General features: G+C 46.2%; 1 protein-coding gene across 1 annotated transcript in view; it reads right to left on the bottom strand.

Moving 5' to 3' along the window:
• Nucleotides 1-12,370: 12,370 nt before the first annotated feature.
• The window catches only part of ADCY8 (adenylate cyclase 8), a 225,053-nt gene continuing 218,256 nt past the window's right edge, over nucleotides 12,371-19,167 (bottom strand). The window contains exons 16-18 of the mRNA XM_004580732.2: nucleotides 17,025-17,117; nucleotides 15,611-15,725; nucleotides 12,371-12,944 (exon numbers count right to left, since the gene is read on the bottom strand). Of these exons, the coding sequence (XP_004580789.2) occupies nucleotides 12,457-12,944; nucleotides 15,611-15,725; nucleotides 17,025-17,117 (696 nt within the window). The 3' untranslated portion in view covers nucleotides 12,371-12,456. The remainder of the gene's footprint in view (nucleotides 12,945-15,610; nucleotides 15,726-17,024; nucleotides 17,118-19,167) is intronic.

The following is a 19,167-nucleotide window of genomic DNA, read 5'->3' as shown; positions in this document are numbered from 1 at the left end:
TCTAGCCCTGTCAAGTAGGTCCCCAGTCCTAGCTTTAGTGTGTACTGTGTGGTTGTCAACTATGGACCATGCTAACTAGGCCAGCTCAGGTCTTCCACGTGGGCTGGTTTATTGGTCTGACCCATAAAGGAGGAAATGCAAGGAAAGCGAGGCTATTTCAAGTGTGTTCATAAGTACCAATTACAGGGAGGGCAGGGGCCCTGAGGGAAACACCTGCCGGAGAAGAAGATTTGAATCCTCTTATAAGACAAGACTGCAGAAAATAGGATTGAGAAGTGAAGAAGCTTCAGAAACAAGAGCGATTCGGCAAAGTCACCACTCTTTTCTGCTTCGTCAAGCATCCCATCTTCCAAGCAGAGCAAAGGCCCATGTTGGGAAACTGCTTTCACCTTCTCTGAGCTGCAGTTTCCCGCAATTGTGGAAAGGGACCAGGGAGACCTCGCCCTTACGAGTCATTACAACAATCCAATGTGCTCCTGCACAGAAAGCCACTGACTCCACCCAGCCCCATGTGACACCCAAGGCCAAGCAACTGAAGGCACATTCAGGAACAAGGTTCCCCTGAGACTGGGTGCCAGCAGCACGTCCAGCTCCTATTACCCTGCCAGGGGCAGAAACAGAGAGGTGGACCTTGTCCAATCCCACCTCTTTCCCGCATGCATTCCCCCATCTCAGAGCCCTATTCATCCTCAGTCCTTTGCTTGCCCCAGGGGCCAACTATTTACAGAAGACCAGGGTCAGACTAGGACAGGTGTGGTCTGTGTACTTATTGAGTTTACAGAGCCCGGCGGAACAGGACAATTGATAAATGAACTCTCAAATAAATATGGCACCACACCCATGCAGCATAGAGTTTAGGCTATCACGTGTGAGTAGGGTAACTAGCAGGTGGGGACGTTTGGGCAGCATTCATCCACTCTTATCAAAGTGCTTCCTACATGCCAGTCCTCATCCCACACCTTCAAATACATCAATAAACTTGACTGACACAACCCCAAACATACTAGTGACAAGAACACCAAAAACACAAAAAGAAAGAGAATTACTTCCGTTGATGGCAAGTGATTCAGAAAAGCATGGTAGAAATGGCATGTGGATTGTGTGTAGTGGGCCAGGGCTTGACTTAGGCACCCCCCCACCATGGTTCATCACTCAGGGCTGGCTGTACGAATGCCCTAAGCACACCTGGACAAAGGTGAGAGGGGCAGTCAAGGCTCCGGATAAGCAAGGGGACCTGCCGTGCTCAGAACAAAGGAATCCTGAGTCTGAGTGACTCTACTGTTTCATGGTGCTGGGTTCAGGGTGATGGTGGCTGTGACAGCACAGAGAATGCTGTGGTCTCAGAGAGACCTCATCACTGGCAGTGGTACAGGCAGACTCCTGGCTCCACCACCAAAGCGTGTCAGGCCTCCATGGTCCTATAGTATAGTGATTCTAGAATAGAATCTGGGTGACCTGTAGGAGGTCCTGCCTCACCAACTAGCAGTGACAGCAAGCTACAAGCAGCAGGGGTGGGTGGACACATGTCAACATGACCACAGGGGCTACAACTGTTTCTAGTGGGTGGGCTCTGTGGACAAAAGCAGAACCCTTCCATGTAAGTAAGAGCACTGTGTTTGAATGATGAATGTGAGCTGTGAACCCCTTTGCAGTTAGCAGCAGCGACATCCTAGGCAATGGGTGCTTTGCCGCAAAGTGCTGGTGGAAGTGTGAACCTGCGTTCCCGGGACAGAGAGGTTACACACACAAGTATGTAGTGATGGAGCAGGGGTTAGACACTTGGTGTGCTGCCTGTTTCTTTGTCAACTTGGCCCCACTGTCACCCTTTTCTTGGATCTTCACTATGTCATGGAGAAGCTAGGAATTACATTTCCCAATAGATGTCCCTCAGTTAGCCCTTAGTTGCAATGTTTCTAGGTTAAGAAATTGCAAGAATTTGGAGTCTGAGGAGGAAGACTGTCCAGCAGGTGGCAGTAACATACATGAGCTCTGTGGTGAGCAGGAAGGTCCTAGGGACTACTTACCGGGTTCAGGCGATGTCCCTGAGTGGTACAGGAGGCTCCAAAGGGATTGGATTGCCTCCAGGCTCTGACTTCTCAGGAGGCAGCAGTTGCTGGGTGTAGTTTTGTGGGGACATACAAAGCAGGCAGAGTTCAATGGCTAAAAATCTGCCTGTTTGGGACACTTTTAAAATAAAGGAATGCAGGAAAATGTGTTTCTGATGTAATGGGTGCAGCCTTCAGTGATGAAATAAACATCCTTGAGACCAAGATATAGAGGTTGTGGTTTGCTCGTTTATGTCAGACAGAAAAGTGCAGTCAGGAAAGATGTGTAGCCATGACAGCTCCCAAGCAAGCTTCAAGACCTCACTCACAAGTCTTCTGGCTAAGACCTGCATGCCTGCTTCCTGTCTCCCTGATGCCCGCTGGCCTGTCCTCTCTCAGGGTCAGCTTTCTGATCAAAGTGCTGGTGTTATGTGGGACTCCTAACCGCTGAGATTGTCTCTGAGTCTCCACGTCCTGTGCTGTGAAATGGAATTAGTGTCCTCTCACGTGCTGTCTGTGAGATGTTTGCACAAACGCTCCTTTGCGGTGTTTGACAACTAGGAGACACGTGACAAGCATGAAGCCTCTCTTCTCCACTTCTGAGCTGCAGAAATAAATGTCTGGGGCTGAGGGAAAGAATGACAGAAGTAAAAAAAAGCATTGTCCACTAGGTGTCTGTGCCTTCTTCCTTTGACAATGGCCCAAGCTGGGTTGCTTGCTCAGCATGGTTGCCAATGGAGGAGGCATGGATAGATAGCTAAGTAGATAGATAGATAAAAATCTCCATCCACTTATTTACTCCTTAAATCACTGCAACATCTAGAGCTGGGCTAATCTGAAGCCAGATGGATGCCAGAAACTCAATACAAGTGTCTCATTGGGCCATTATTTACTGCTTCCCAGGGTGCACATTAGCAGGAAGTTCAATGGCAGATGTGGCACTTGAGCTTAGGCTGTCTGATATGGGATGCTGTCATTCTAAGCAGAGACTTGACCTACTGTGCCACAACACCCAGCACAGGTGTCACATTCAGAGTATTCTCAGTTGTATTTTTGAGAAGTGGAGTATTCTTGAAGTTATTATTCATGGGTTTTAGAGACCTGTCAATCTGCTCGTATCCTTTGACTCAAACTCCTAAGCCCAATTGCTTTGGAAAAGAATTGGTAGGTTGTAAGTGGGGGAGGACCATGGCTTGACAGATGCTTGGGGTGCACTGAGCACTGTGTGATGACTGCTGCAGAGTGTGGCGGGCAGGAAAGAGTGCAGTGTGGAGACTGTGGGGAGAGCTGGGGAGTCCTGTGGCGAAGTGTCAGGCGGGAACCCTGAGGAGTAAGAGGAGCAGAGACTGGAGACCTGGGGTTGAAGAAGAAAGTGGAATGGAAGGTTTACTGGTTCAGAAAATTGCTTTTTGTTGCATTGACTAAATCCTGTGTATTAAGTTGAATTAAAGCTTGTGGCAATTGACAGAGAAGTCCTAATAAGTCATGGAAAGGTGCCATGGTTTCCTTCTGGGATTACTGGCTGCATGGGAAATGAGCTGTCATGTAGCGAGAATGCTCCAGCAACCCCATGGAGACACTCATGAGCCAGGGAAGCCAGCAAGCCACGGAGGTCTGTCTTGTGGCTACACCAGCCTAAAAGTGGGTTGCTTAGCCGCGTCAAGCCTGTGGGGGTGCTGGCTGAGACTCTGAGCCTGACCAGAGTCACACAGCTCAGCCTCTTCGGAACTTACGGTTTGTGCAAACTGAGAAACTAGACGCTCTCTCTTGGAAGCTGCTATGTGTTAAGGCTGTCTGCCACAGCACTGGAGAGTTAACACAGTGTTCCTGAGGTGGCAACATACACTTCAATATTCAGGCTGAAGGCAGAGAAGGAAGGCTTGTCTTCAGTAGGTGGCACTTGACATAGTTCCTTAATTTCCTTTGAGTACAATTTGGTCCCAGAATTCTGTAGTGTCAGCAGAGACTGGCAGCGCAGCTCCGTTTTTGGTGGCCTTCTCACGAGTAAAGGTGGGAAGGAGGGGCCAGGGAACACCAGAAAGCCTTCACCATGCCTTTATAGTGCTGTTTGTTCTGCCTTGAAAGAGTGCGTTGTTGGGACAGGTGTTTGGTGCTTGGCACTTGCGCGTTTGCTTGTGAAGTGCTTAGGTCTGAAGCTCAGTTCTGCTCTCCGTCCCAGTCACTTGTGAATCCAGCAGGTGATGACTCAAGTGGTTTGGGTTTCCACCAACCATGTGGGAGACCCGAGGGAGTGCCAGGCTTCCAGTTTCACTGGTCCAGTCCCAGCTGTTGTAGGCAATTAGGTGATGGACCTGTGGATGGGAGATCTCTGTCTTTCTGCCTTTCAAATAAATAAAATTAAGATTTCCTTGTTGATGAAGAGTAAGAACTTCTTGATCATTGCTTAATGGAGGAATTGGAGCGCCTAAGAACTTGTCCCTTTCAAGCAAAGAAGTACCATCTCCCTACAGAAAGTGGTGGCAGAGGTAGTGATGAGCCTGCTCCCTGGAGAAGACTTGAGGTAGATTTCTACACACTACTCTGGGCTGGGCATGTTTGTGCCTGTGATGGAGCTTAACATAGATCTAGATTTGTGACAACTGTTCTTGATATCTGCATGATAGACCCTACAGAAAGAGGCAGTGTAAAGGGTTTGGTCAGTGAGACTGGGGAAAGCATGGCAAGCAAGTCTCCTAGGGAAAAGATAAGACATTGCAGTTGGAAGAGGGAAGTGGATGGGTTGTGAAGACAGGGAGGACAATGAGGAGGAGTAGGAGGTGAGGGTCAACAGCAGAGACACTGTGATGGGAGGGCTGGCACCTTGGCCAGCTTTCCTGTGATGGGCTTGGTGTGGTGTTCCAGGTCGTACTGCATCTTCTACATATGGAAGTAAGTGGGAGAAGACATTGAGCATGCGCAGAACAGCTCCTGACCTTCATGCCTGTCTTTTAAGAGGTTTTTAGTACTTTTAATTGTTATTATTATTTCCCTGATATGGTTTTGTGGGTATGTGGATTTCTCCCTTTACCTGTGCTTCCTCCCTCTCCATTCTCCCCACTCCCACAACCATTTCTCCCTATATTATTACAATAATGTGTTTTTTATTTAGGCATTTCATGGCATTGTCGGTATGGGCAATAGTGGAAAATCTTGTATTATATTGTCAAGGTATATTTAACAGTTTCAATGGGAGTTCTCCTTTTATTTCGGAGTAGAGATGCTTATTGTAACCTATGTCCAGGTGAGGAATGATTGCAGAGGGACTTCTGTAGACAAGGCTAGTGTATTTGCAGATAAGCGAGGGGGCTGAGATCCGGTGGTTTGAAGGGAGGAATGGGAGAACCTTTGATGGTCAGACAGAAGCACCAGTATGTTAGGGAGACCTGAGTTAGTTTAGTATTGCCTACCACTGAATACTACTCAGTGGTGCATGCTAAAGCTAGGGCTGAGGGCCTATCTGGTGGGGTTAGATCACAGCACCTACCAGTGAGATTCGGAACATAGGATGGGTAATGTTAGGTTGTCCCATGGCACTAACTAGCACGTGAGAAACTCAGGTCTGGGGGCAGAATCTTTTGAGGGGTATGTTGGCTCACTCCAATGGAACTGCAATCTTTGCTGGCATACACAAGATCTGAGGCTGGGAACAGCCATGGTTGGGGAGCTAAGGGGATGCCCTTGCTGGGTTGGGTTTCCCACTGGTGAGCGTGGGGGCCAGAATGGGGCTGGTAGTCTGGACTGGACATGGCTGCAGTCTCCCTTGGCATTGGTGTGGACTGGGTCTGGGAAGTGCCAGACTGGGCCAGATTCCAGCACCTACTGGTACTCGTGAGAGACAGGGTAGATGTAGAATAGGCTGGACTGGGTCTTAGCTTTCACTGAACCATGTGAGTACTGTGGCTGAGAGTAGACCAGGTATGGCTGGGTTGTGACTCCCAAGAGTAATAACTGGAATGGGTGTAGGCTGGCTGAGCAATGACACTATACCTGCCAGGTCAGGAGGTAGACTAAATAAACCCAGGCCAAGGACCTATCAGTGTATGCAAGATCTGCTGTGGGGAGAAGAATTCATATAGGAGCTTGGGGAACTCCCTTGTCAGGATGCAGCTCCTGTAGGTGAGCACAAGAACCAAGGCAAAGAGCAGCCCAGACTATGCCAGGTTACTGTACCCACCAGCTTACATGTGAGAGTCAGGTCTGGTGCTGGGCCAGGCTGGGCCAGTTCATAACACCCAGTGGTAGATCTGAGAACCAGGATGGGGTGAGTGTAGGATGAGCCAGGTTGGACTGTAATCGCAGCCAGTCCACATTAGGGCTGGGATTGGGTACTGGCTGGGCTGGATTAGGCTGCATCACCCACTAGCAGGAGCTGAAACTGGGAGCAAGCTGGACTGAGTCAGGCTGCAACACCTGCTGGTGGAAGCTGAGATGAGGTGAGCCATGCCAGTCTGGGCTTGATGGATACTGGGTCTGTGAGCCCCAGGGGCTGGGGTTCCAGTGGGGCCCGGACCTCCTGGCTGGGGTCCTTGAGCCTGCTTGCAAAAACTGATCCTCCTCAGTCAAAAGACTGAGCAGTGGACAGGAGGCACTGATGCACATGGGGGATATGGCAGCTCACTGGGACCTGCAGAGGACATCTGGCACCTTAGCAGAGAAATGTGAAGAGAACACATTGGACAAGTATTCAAGTCAAATGATGATAGCAAAAACATGGATGAATGGAGACTTCAGGTGAAGTGTGTCAGCTAATGGACATGGGAAGGGCTGCTTTATCCTTGCACCAGCAAAATCGACAGCATTTCAGAACTACCCAAACAACTTGAACAGAACCTTTGGAACATGCATACATTAGGGCTCTGGTTTGATATTGGGTGGCAGTTTCCAATCTGGGACATTTGGGCATTTGGGAGGCTGGGTATGACTCCTCCCCTTATCTCCTCCCTTCCCTCAGAAACAGGAAGAAGAAATAGAAAATTTGGAAACAATGATTACTTTTCCTATCCCTTGATCTTTCCACCAACCTGATCAATTATGTAAACATCATTAAAATAAGATCAAAACAAGAAAGGAAGGAAGAAAGGAAGGAAGGAAGGAAGAAAGGAAGGAAGGAAGGAAGAAAGGAAGGAAGGAAGGAAGGAAGGAAGGAAGGTGGAGTTACTTGGTTCGGGTTTGGCTTGCTGGTTAAGTTTTTGATCCCATATTGTAGTAATTGTGATGAACGCATGGCTCTGACTGTCAGTGCAGGGTTCTGCTAAGCAGTTCTGGCAGGCAGCGGTCATGGCTCCACTGTTGGTACCCAATGGAAAATCTAATTTCTGACTCTGGCTCCCTGACTGCTGCAGGCATTTGGGAAGTGAACTAACAGATGAGAGTTCCTTTTCTCTTCACCCATCTATGTGTCTTGCTCCATGTCTTTCTCAAAAAAAGAAAAAAGAAAAAAGAAAAAAGAAAAAGATAGATAGATAGATCTTTGTTTACTTGTTTGCTCTCATTTAGGTGATGGGCCAGGGAGCTCTAAGTGACCTCCTGGTGACAGGGCTCCCTGGTTGACAAGAAATCAGAGCAGATGACAAGAAATCAACATACTCAGGCCAGAGTGGAACCAAAAGGAATTAAATTGTTCACCTTCTGGCTTAATTCCACTTTTGAGTGATGTGTTGATTATATATGTTCTCTTCTTTTGGGTTTTAGGTTCTGTATACGTAAAATGAAGACTTGGGATTTAGTGTGATTTCTTAACTTCTTTTCAGCATTAACACTTTGTTTTTAGGTACAGTTTTAGTAATTTTAAAATTTTAATTTATTTGAAAGGTAGACAGATTGGAGAGAGGGCAAGCAAGTGAGCAAGCTTTTCCACACAGTGATGGCTTATTTCCCTAATGTCCACACCCGGTAGGACTGAGCAAGGCCAAAACTAGGGCCCAGCACCCTATCAGTGTCTCCCACTGCATGGCAGGGACTGAAGTCATTGCACGATCACCTGCTGCCTTCCAGAGACTGCGTTAGCAAGAGGCATACATTGGGCGTGGTGTCTGGGACTTGAACCGAGGCACTCGGGTATGGACTGCAGGAGGACAGTTAATTTGCTACACCAAATGCCAATTCCTATTAATATTATGATCTCCAGTTCTCTGGAAAATTAGGATAATAATCTCTTTCTCTGAGAGCTGTTACGAAGATCAGTTGAGACCATATTTAGAAATGCACTTTGCAAACAGTGAAGCACTCTTACAAATTTTCATTCTCATTGTTATGGTAATATTATGTGAGGGGTATTATGCGAGGGGTCAGTATAATATAAAAAGATTAGGTCTGATATCACTGTTTTCCAGACAGAGACGGTTGGCACTGGAGTACCGCTGCCATCTGAAAGGCAGTGCCTGGAGTCTACTTGGTGTACTCATTCAGGAATGGAGATCTTATCTTCCCAGAGTGGGAGAGGGGAGGCGGCTGGCTGGGAGTGGGCAGATGATGTGCCATTAATAATTCACATAAGCACATGGTGCTATTTTGCAGGGCACCCTGTCCCTGGTAACTCATCAAATAAATATGGGATTCACTTGTTTGGAGCCCACAGCTAATCTGAAAGCCATGTTCTCATTTGGAAATGATGCTTGGCACAGGCACTAGAGAGTCAGAAAAGCCAATGGCTTGGAATAAAAATCAAGGAAGGCAATGTATTTCAATGCCCTTTTCTTAGGGTGTCCAGAGGGCAGGGGGTGGTCTTGAAAAACAGGTCAACAGTTTTGCTGTGACCCTGAAGAAATCTTTGCTACTCTCCAACTTGAATAGCTCCATGGGTGGGGTCTCACAGGTGGAAGTCCCTGAGCAAGGTTGCCAAAGCCATCTGGGGAAAAATGTACAAATATAGACAAGTAAAAAAAAAAAATTAAAGACAAGTGCCCGGCGGCGCGGCCTAGCGTCTTAAGTCCTCGCCTTGAAAGCCCCAGGATCCCATATGGGCGCCGGTTCTAATCCCGGCAGCTCCACTTCCCATCCAGCTCCCTGCTTGTGGCCTGGGAAAGCAGTCAAGGATGGCCCAAAGCTTTGGGACACTGCACCCGCGTGGGAGACCTGGAAGAGGTTCCACGTTCCCGGCTTCGGATCGGCACCGGCCTGTTGCGGCTCACTTTGGGAGTGAAACATTGGATGGAAGATCTTCCTCTCTGTCTCTCCTCCTCTTTCCAATAATAATAAATCTTAAAAAAAAATTAAAGACTTTCCAATAATAATAAATCTTAAAAAAAAATTAAAGACAAAAGAAAGTACAAATGATCACTATTTTGATAAAATCACTGTGTTTTTAGTAACAACACAGCCAGAAACATTTGAGTGCAGCCCAAGACCAAGTTAAGTGTTTAAGTGTGTCTTTGTTATCTTCATAACAGCCCTCACTGGTGGAGGAAGCCTTGTAAGCAAGGGCTGTAAATGTGTCTTAAAACTGTGTTGGGGGTGAAGCCTGACTGGCAAAACAGTCTTATTTAGAGATTGTAAGCTTGGATAGTTAATCTGATGACCTTATTACTTAAATTAGTTATGTTGCACTGCTTCAGACTTCCTGGGGAAGTGAAGTTGGTAGTCCTGAAATTTGAGAATATCAGCAACCCAAGTCGTGATGACTTCCTTTATGACCCCTGTGAAACAGGTGAAGCAGCCCAGGTGCACTGAGTATGTACCATTTGCTCATCAACTTCTAAGTGGTAGAGATAGGATGTGAATGACTTTGATATCTCTTTCTGGGATCCTACATCAGGTTTATGACTTATGCAACTTTCTAAAAACAGCTTGACATTTCAAGTCCTTTTGATAGATGAACAGAAGTGACCCCCAAAAGTAGGCAAATAGAAGCACACTCTGAATTTCAGAAAGATCATTTGCTTTTGCTCACCCTGCAGATTGTACAAGGCCCTTGAATAGCCAGTGTGCTGGATCTCTCTTTGTTCTCTTGCCCAAGGAATGGGGAGAGTGCACACCTGCTGGTGCTGATGGAGGGATGGGCCTGGAAGGCAGATAACCAGTGCTTTGGACTGAGGTGACTTAGTACCAGGCCATATACCCACTTGGTGGGGATTCTTGGTGTTTTCTTGGAGAGTCTCGGCACCATCCTGCCCCCATTCTCCTCTCATTGATACTTCCCAGGTACTGGATAGGGTGTCCACCTCCTCCACCTGTTTTATCTCAAGGCTCAGCTGTATTGATTTGAGAACTATCCCGTTGTCACCCCCAAATGGCAGCAGTCATAGTCCTGAGGCCTCCTACCTTAGCTGCTGCCCAGTTATCTTGCCTAGCACCACCTTCTGATTCTGGTCCAGGGATTTTGTCCTGAATCTTAGTTTTGGAGCTAGACCAACATCTCTCCCTGTAGACTCCCTCCTGGAGCTGTATTCAGTTGTCTGCTCACTGGTGTCTCTGCTGAACATTGTCCTGTATGCTGGAGAGGACCACAGCTTGGTAACCTGCAGCAAGCTTAGTCTGCCTCTCAGACACTGTGCTTTCATGAATGGACTGTCTTAATTGAGTCAGCCTCTTTGTGGTGTTATCTGTAAAACTTGTGACTGACTTGGACTCAGCTCCCCCTCTGAATCTGGGCAGGTTATATTAAGTCCAACACTGGTGGAGGACTTTTCACTTGACATCTTATCTACACTCTGGTTGTTTTTGGATGCAAAAATGGGTTCTGAGAATGAAAGGCATTCCAAGAATGGCTCAGAATTCAAGGTCATCCTGAATCCTAATTCCTTCTTCGTGCATCTGTAGAATATGATTTCACTTCTAGCACAGGGATCTCAGATAGGTTGCCAGCTTATCTATTATAGATTTATTACTTGGACTCACTTCTACTCCTTCTCTCTTTTTTAATGGTCTGATGGTTACAGTCAAGAATGTAGAGAATGATTGGGATTCCACCCTCTGTGCTCCATGTCTTAACTTACCAGAATAACTAAGTGTTGCTAAACTCAGACTTTGGGCCTAGATAGATGCTGGATCTTAATTCTAGTCATAAAGACAAAGCCCAGGAGGAACCCATTTCTCAAGCTGCATCTCAGAAATCACATAAACAGCTTTCTGTGCAGGTGTCTCAGGCCATTAGAGGCCCTGGAATCTTGTATGGAGGAGCACTGTCCTATATCCAATAGGATGTGAAGAAGTTTGCCTTCTACTGTGCCTGGACACTAAGCTTGAGAGTTGCTTATTATAGCAGTTGGCTTTTATTCAGCAATACAGTTCTGACACTAGTGTTATGTGATTTTGGGCAATTCCATTAATTTTTATGAATTTTATCATCTATATAAAATTTCCTTTGCAGCCTTAGGGTTGTGAGAGGACAGCTTAGGATGAAATCTTCCCAGGAGACAGTCAGCTTGCTTACAGAACTTAATTAACCTGCTGACTTTCTAATTGTTCTTTCAAGGTACCTGTACTGAACTCATAGTAGGGATTTTGCATTTGCTACTTTTTCTGTTTGGGTTATTTTTCTCTTTAATTCTATGTGCTGCTCCAGTTAAGACAGCATCCCTGCCCTCATGTTTTTTTATCCCAGAAGTCCTACTTAGCTTCCTTTACTGCATCTACTGCTATCTGCAAGTAGATTTATATGTTGGTTTGTAAGTAAAATGTCTGTTGTCTCTCAACTAGAGTGTCCTGTATGGGAAGCACTTCTGCTGGGCTTTCTCCGGAACATGCAGGGGGGTAGCCCTTGCCAATGGTACGTGTTCTGCTTGCATAGGCAGGTATTGGGAGGATTACATCAGGTCATTAGGTAAAGACTCTGGCACTTGGTGTAGCATGACAAATGTTTAAAACATGGAGATTTGGCAGATGTTGCAATGTAGCTGGCTGGGTCTCCACTTGGGATGTATGCATCCTATGTTAGGATTCCATTTAGACTCCTGGCTATTGTTTCTGATCTAGCTTTTCAGTAATACACCTGACAAAGTAATGAATGATGGGCCATGTATTCGGGCTCGTGTCACCACTGTGAATAACTAGAATGGAGTTTCTAGATCCTGGTTTTGGCCTGGCTCAGCCCTGGATATTGTGGCCATTGGGGAGTGGATCAATGAATAGTCTCTCTCTTTCTCCATCTGTCCTTCTACATTCAAATAAACAAATAAGTCTTTAAACAAGCGGAGTTTGTCACTGAATATCCCACTGGACTGAGGCTCTGCATATTCCTTGTTCCCACTTAACTAACGACCTCTTCAAGTCTGAAGTTGCTCTTATGTATCTTGCTTCTCAAAGGGTCTTGTACATGAGAGGTGGTCCATCAGTGTGGCTGAAGATGACTTGATCTGGTGCATTCAAAGACCAATGAAAACATCTGTGTTGTAAAAAAAATTAAACCTTTTTATTAGTATATTTATTTTATATATAAAAGAAATAAAAAAAAAGAAACACAAAGAAAATGCATTTATGGCAAATCCGGTTTTTCACTGCCTTCGGCTTGGGCACCAGGCTCTGATCCAGTGGGTGTCAGCAAAGTCCGCCGGTTGTAATGGCCTTTGATGATCCCCGTATTGTTGTTCTCATTGAGTAGCTGCTTCTGCCTTTGCCGGTTGAGTGACTGGACAAGGCCTAGGACGACTGCGGCCAACGAGTACTGCCCAGGTAGTCTTCTTGGGGGCAAGATGAATGGGTTGGGTTGGACTCTTCCCAGGAGAAAGTACGTTTTGATTTTCCCTTCCTGTTCACTGATGCCTTTCACGTAGATCTCCCCTCGGTAATCAAAAGCAAAGCCTTGGTCCTTCAGGATGAGATAGGTCTCTTCTGGCACTTGGATCCGCCCGCTAACCCCTGTGCTGTCCATTCGGCTGGCCAGATTCACAGTTTTGCCCCAAATGTCATACTGCGGTTTCTTAGCGCCAATCACACCAGCTACCACGGAGCCATGGCTGATGCCTATGGGTGAACCAGAGGAGCAAGAAATAAGAGACAGAAGAGGAACAGACAGGGCCTGTCAGTGAGGCATCCATGTAATAAAGGTTGGGTGAGAGGGTGATGAATGAGGTTGAGAAATTAGACACCAAGCAGATAGGAGATGCCCTGGTATGTGATCTCAAGGAGCAGTGGTTTGATCTTATAGATAAAGGCACTCCGGTAGATGTTTAAGTGTATTATAACTGGATCCAATGGGCACATCCTAAAGTCTTCTCCTCCCACAGCAGTCAGAGGACCAGGAGGACACTGGAAGATCAGCCCCAGAAAGGCTTCTGTGTGCACACTGGATCCAGTTACAACCCATGGATTGGGAAAACGGTGCTGAACACCTGCATTACCAAAGACAAAAGGAGGTACCCAAGTCCTCATGCTGGCCAGTCACTTCCCTCTCTTCCCTTTGCTTCTTCTAGCTCAGACACTCATTTCCTCCCGAACTCAAAGTTTGATAAATGCTTCTGAAGATATTTGAAAATAAGCACAGACTTCTCTAGAAGTAACAACGTCTCACTAAACACGTGAAAGGCATGTGTGTCTTCTTCTTAAGTTTCTTCATTCTACTGTCATTGGACTTGGCATTGGGAACAGAATGGAGATAAAGTCCTACCCTTGAGGATTTTACGTCCTAATGGGAAGACAAGGACAGTAATAAAGAAAAAAAATCAATCGGGTTAAATGCGTAGGCAAAGAGGAGGAAGGTGCATTTTGGAGTACAGTGATTTCTGAAAGATTGGAAGAAAGTAATGGACTTGGGCACACAGAGGTCTGGGTAAGGTCATTCTAGTTAGAGCCAGGAGTATCGCAGGGGAGAACTCATTTATCTGTGTGTGTGCACACACACACAAGACACAAAAGCTTGCAAAACAGACTATGGAATCTGTGGGAATCACAATGACACTTAACTTCAAAATTCCAGAGAACCTTTTGAACCATTGTCTCATTTTCTGAACAGTTCTTTAAATGTTTAGAAATTTATTTAATTTTAAGACAAAAGGGAAGGAATGGAGGGAAAGAAAGAGAGAATCCATCTGTTGACTCCCTCCCCAAATGGCCACAACATCCATAGTTGGATCTGGCCAGGCTGAAGCCAGGAGCTAGAACCTCAGTTATGGTCTCATGCATGGGTGTCAAGGACTCAATGACTTTAACAACCACCACTGCCTCCCAGGGTGTGCACGGTAGGAGGCTGGATTTAGGATTCAGGCTGGACTCAGGGATCTCGCTTCTAATGCAGGAGGCGAGATCCCTTCGTGGTGTCTTAATCACTGTGCCAAATGCCTCCCTGTGATTTTTTTTTTTGATTATCACGTTATTTCTTGGAAGAAGGAAGGTAAAATGGAAGAAGGAAGGTAAAATGTAAAAGCCAGCTCACACAGGAGCCAACAGAATTATGAAGCTTAAAGGACCAGAGATACAGAGCTGTTTACTACAGGCCCAGAACATAAACAGAGATGCTCAATCCAGTTGAGAAATTGATTTTCTCACCTCAGAGATCGATGAAACTACAGCAGCCTTATTACAGATCATGCCAACAGTTGGCCCTGATGTCAGCATCGTTTCAGAATTTGCTCAGAATAGAGCGCTCTGTTCGGGGTTAAGGATAGCGTTTTATTCCTGGTTCAGTTGTGCAGTTAGTGATTTCAGAAGGGACATGCAGGGTCGATGGGAGTCATGGGAACAAGCCCTGAATATCCCATCCAAAGATCAAAAAGCATTAAAAGAATAACTTCTTTTATGCCAGACAACAAAGGCCCGCAGCATTCCTAGGTCTGACAAGGCAGACATGGGTGCTTCCTGACCCTGTTTTCCTTGAAGGCTTCTATGGGAGAATCAAATAGAGTAACATGCCACAAGAGCCAGAGGATGTCCACATAGGAGGATAGCAGCACATGCTGTTTTAACCTGCTCCAGGCAGCCAAACTGTCCTTGTCCCACAGTCAGAGGATTGCAGAGGTGCTGCTGCCCTGCCCGCTGTGCTGTGGCCTCAGGATAATTACTCCCTATTTCTAGGCCTGTGTGTGGTCATCTACACAGTGAGTGTGCTGACCAGGGGCTTTCTGACTGCACGGAGGCAGGAGGAGTTGGTGAACCACATGGCTCAGAAAAGATGATTCATGTGCAATGGCCGGTGTATTGCCTCCTTACACAAAAATTTCTGTAAGCCCAAAAGAGGGAGAGCTGTATGGCTGAGCTAGGTGCTGACTTTCCTGGGCGGGATATAGCATCTGCCAACCTCAATTGCACAATCTTCAGAGCAATCCCTGAGCCATCGAAAGAAAGTGATACAGAAGTCAGATGGGAAAGATTGGTTGGTCAGGACCTTGTGTGATGGGAAGGCTGCTGGACAGGTCAGCTGGAAGACAGGTAGGTACCCAGTGTCTAGTGTTTCCTAAAGACCGACAGCTTTGTTTTTCTGTACACTCCTTAGTGTCCTTCTCTTCTCTCCAGCATCTGGCTTGAGGAAGGCTTGAGCTGACTCTGTCCGTTTTCTTAGCAGGCCCATACCACTCCTATTACATTTTGTAGGAAAATACTCCCTGCATTAATGCCCTGGACATGGAAAGGGCTGAGGCAGCCAGGCCAGCAGACCCCACAAGCTGCCCCTTACCAGTTGACCAGCTGCTACTCACCAATCCGGAGTTCAAAATTATTGAATGAATGCTTGTTGATCTCCTGTATGCTTTCAGTCAGGGCAAGAGAGAAGTCGGCCAGGGCACATAAATGTCCCCACTTGTCTTCACATTGCTGGAACAAATAGGAGAGAGGATTCACTAAATGTGGTCATCAGTACATGTTGATGGCAAGAGTTTTGTGTTCCAGCCTCACCTGCACATCTCTCAACAGCAAATGACCTTGTATGTTTGCTTCTGTACACTGAACTCATGGGCATCCCAGAAACATGGGATTGCATAAGATTTTCTTTCAGGATTTGTAAGTGTGGGCCACCATCTTCCTTCTCCTCACTGCACTTCTTGATTTGCATGCATCTGTGTCAATGTGTTTATGCCTTTATGTGCAACTTTGCCAAGCTAGGAACCATGCCTATACCCTGTGACACACTCAGAGCATCTGTCTAAGGGATGTTTCCCATGAACCTCTGGTCTCAGATTCCTGAAGTGCAGGGTAAGCTTCTGTGCCTCCCGGAACCCGAGTTTCCAAATCTACAAAATGGAGATCAAGGTACTTGCCCTGTGACTCAGTGAGATTACATGTGCCAAGGAAACCCTCCTGTTTCAGTGAAAGACCACTTAGCAGATAGTGTCATCTTTATTTAGAATATTCAACTCTGCCCATTTAGTTTGAAAGGAGCACAATACAAATAAATGGGCATGGCTATGATCCAATACAGATTTGTTTACAAAGCCAGTTGAGGGGCATACTTCAATGACCCCATAATTATGTGCCCGTGCATGTACCATATTACCAATGTGACTTTCTTCCCAGATATTCACTTCATGGGTACTTCTAGAATTTTGGTTAGAAAGAAAGTACAGGAAAAAGGAGATAAAATAAATGAAGATATCATCTCCCTAATGAACTCAGACTCACACTTCGCATTCAGGATGTATGAGATGATAAGCTTTGTGTGGGAGCATGGCATTATCCCAGGCAATTCATGCATTAGCTGTCCCTGTGTAACACAATGCCTGGGACAGTCAACACTCCCAAGGGCAGGGTGGATTGCTATTGCTGCATACAACTGTTAAAGGCAAAAACAAAAATGAGAAAAGAGGCTAGCATATGGCATCAGAAGCATTCATAGCTGATTCATTACTAGGGTATTGCTTGGCCCTGATTTTGGTCCAGTGACGCAAGAATAAAGCTCAGAACCAAACCTAAACATTTGTCAAGCAAGTGGCATGTTTTTGTCCAGCAGTCTCTATCTGCCTCAGAGCAAACATACATCACACAGCTATTGGGATCCACTCTTGCAGATTCTCCTCACATTCCTCAAGCCTCCTGGTGATGGAGACATCATCATCTCCAGCGACAAGACAGCAAGTCCCTGGTAAAAGCTGTGTCCAACTTTTAGGGGTCTTTTACCTGTTTTTCTGGAGACAGGCCTGACACAGCCATGTAGGTGCTGCCAATGGTCTTGATCTTTTCAATGTCCTGGAACCGGTCTTCGCCAAGCAACTGAAACAGATGCAGGCAGTGGTGTTAGTGCTTGGGTTGCCTCCTTGAGGAGGCTGATGCCTTCTGTCACAGGCCTCTGGCTCACCACGAAGATCTAACTCCAGTGGTCTAGCACCCTCGAGGTGGCAGCTTTTCTGGCTGAGGAAGGTGCATTCAGTCACCATGTATGTTTATTGAGTACCTGCTCAATGTCAGAAGCCATAGCCTTTAAGGAGATTTGTATCCATGAATCTTTGAAATAAGCAAAGCTATTTGACTAGCTTTGTAATCACAGATATTTCCAAATGCATCCGTGCCTCACTGTGGCTTTGCCTTCATCAAGCACTCTGGATCCTGCTGCTCTCACTTCCCTGCCGCTCTGTTAGCCTTCTGCTCCTCTTGCTCTCACCTCCTGTCTCCCAGATGGTGCCCAGCACAGCCCATTCCCATGGAGGTCAGCCAGTAGCTCCACTCTGTGCTAACCCCTCCCAGGGCTTCCTGTTCCATTTAGGCCAAGGTCAGTCTTTACTGTGACCTTTCCCTCTTGGATCACCTATGGCTTGCCATGACCTACTTCTTGTATTGTCCATTTACCTACTTTGCTATGGCCCCACAGGAAGCAGCGAGTTCTGCTGTCTCAGGACCTCTGCATGTGTTGTTCCCTAAGCTGGACTACTCTTCCCTGAGACAACTGCCCACTTTCCTCCATCACTCCAGGTCTTCTCTGAATTCCACCTGCTCTGGTGGTCTTTTTGGTCACTGCCTCTAAATGGAACATAGTATCTCATCCTCACAAACATGCTTATCAGTTCCTCTCTTCGTTTCCTAGCATCTTTTCCTGACTTTGTTTTTTCACTGTCACCAAACCCAGTGGGCTGTATGATTTCTAGGGCAGGCACTCCTGTCTGCTGTATGCAGTGCTCAGCACCCAGACAGAGCCGAGAGAGACAGTGCAGATAGATCAGGGTCCCATGTGTATGGTCTCATTTGACTATGATGAACTCTGCATGAGCCCTGTTTTCAAACACAGTCCTGCCAGGATTAGAGCTTCAATATGAATTTTGGGAGGGTATATCATTCAGTTCATGGCCCAAAGGTCAGTCTGAAGTATTGTTTTATTTTATTTAATTTATTTAACTTGAAAGTCATCATGATCTAAGCGAAGGGAAATGAAGAGAGAAAAAATCTTACATCTGTTGTTTCACTCTCCAAATGGCCGTATTGGCCAGGGTTGGGCTGTTCCAAAGTCAACAACCAGGAACTTTTGGGTCTGCCACCTGGCTACAGGGTTCCAAAAAGTTGAGTGATCCTCTACTGCTTTCCCAGGCCAGTAGCAGGGAGCTGGATGGCAAGTGGAGCAGCTGGGACAAGAACCAGTGCTCATTTGGAATGCCAGTCTCCAGGCTGAGGATAAGGCTCCTGAAGTATTTTATGATCTTTGTATTTATGATGTAATGACCAGGATTTGTTTCATTTTTCAGATGAGTAAACTGAGCCACACAGATGATTGAAGAATTTGCTTAAGGGCATGGAGTGAGAAATTATTGAGTTAGATTATTTCAAAGCTCCTCCTCCAGATAATGTTCAATTAAAAAAAATCTCAATGTAGCTTATATTTTCAAGATCTAAATGAAATATTTAAAGAGGTTAAAATGTAGGCCAGAAGAGGTGTTGAACTTGTCCTTTGGGGCCTGAAATAAGGGCTCTCCCTTCTTGCTTGTTCTTCAGAATGCTTCTTTGAGCCTAGTGTTCTTGTTTGAATTTCGTAGATGAGCCAATAAGGATTCAACATGACAGAATAATATGTCCTGAGGCCCCAGGGTGTGATGGGGGAGGCAGGACCAGCTACAGAAAACAGGCTGGTGCAAAATGAGATGTGGAAACCTTTGAAAAGTACTCAGTGATGATGGCAGACTAGCAAGCCAAGTAGAAGTCCCTGATATGGCTGCACAAGTCACACACTCATGACACTGGCCTGGAGCAGATGACCTCCATTAGAAAAATCTAAATTCTGGCGTCTCGTCACCCTTTGTTCATGGGGATATATATGCAATCTCTTTATCTTCCATCA

Source organism: Ochotona princeps, chromosome 9, assembly GCF_030435755.1.
Source record: "Ochotona princeps isolate mOchPri1 chromosome 9, mOchPri1.hap1, whole genome shotgun sequence".
Taxonomy (NCBI): Eukaryota; Metazoa; Chordata; class Mammalia; order Lagomorpha; family Ochotonidae; genus Ochotona; species Ochotona princeps.
The sequence above is the reverse complement of the archived record's forward strand: the minus strand, read 5'-3'. Positions and strand labels throughout refer to the sequence as shown.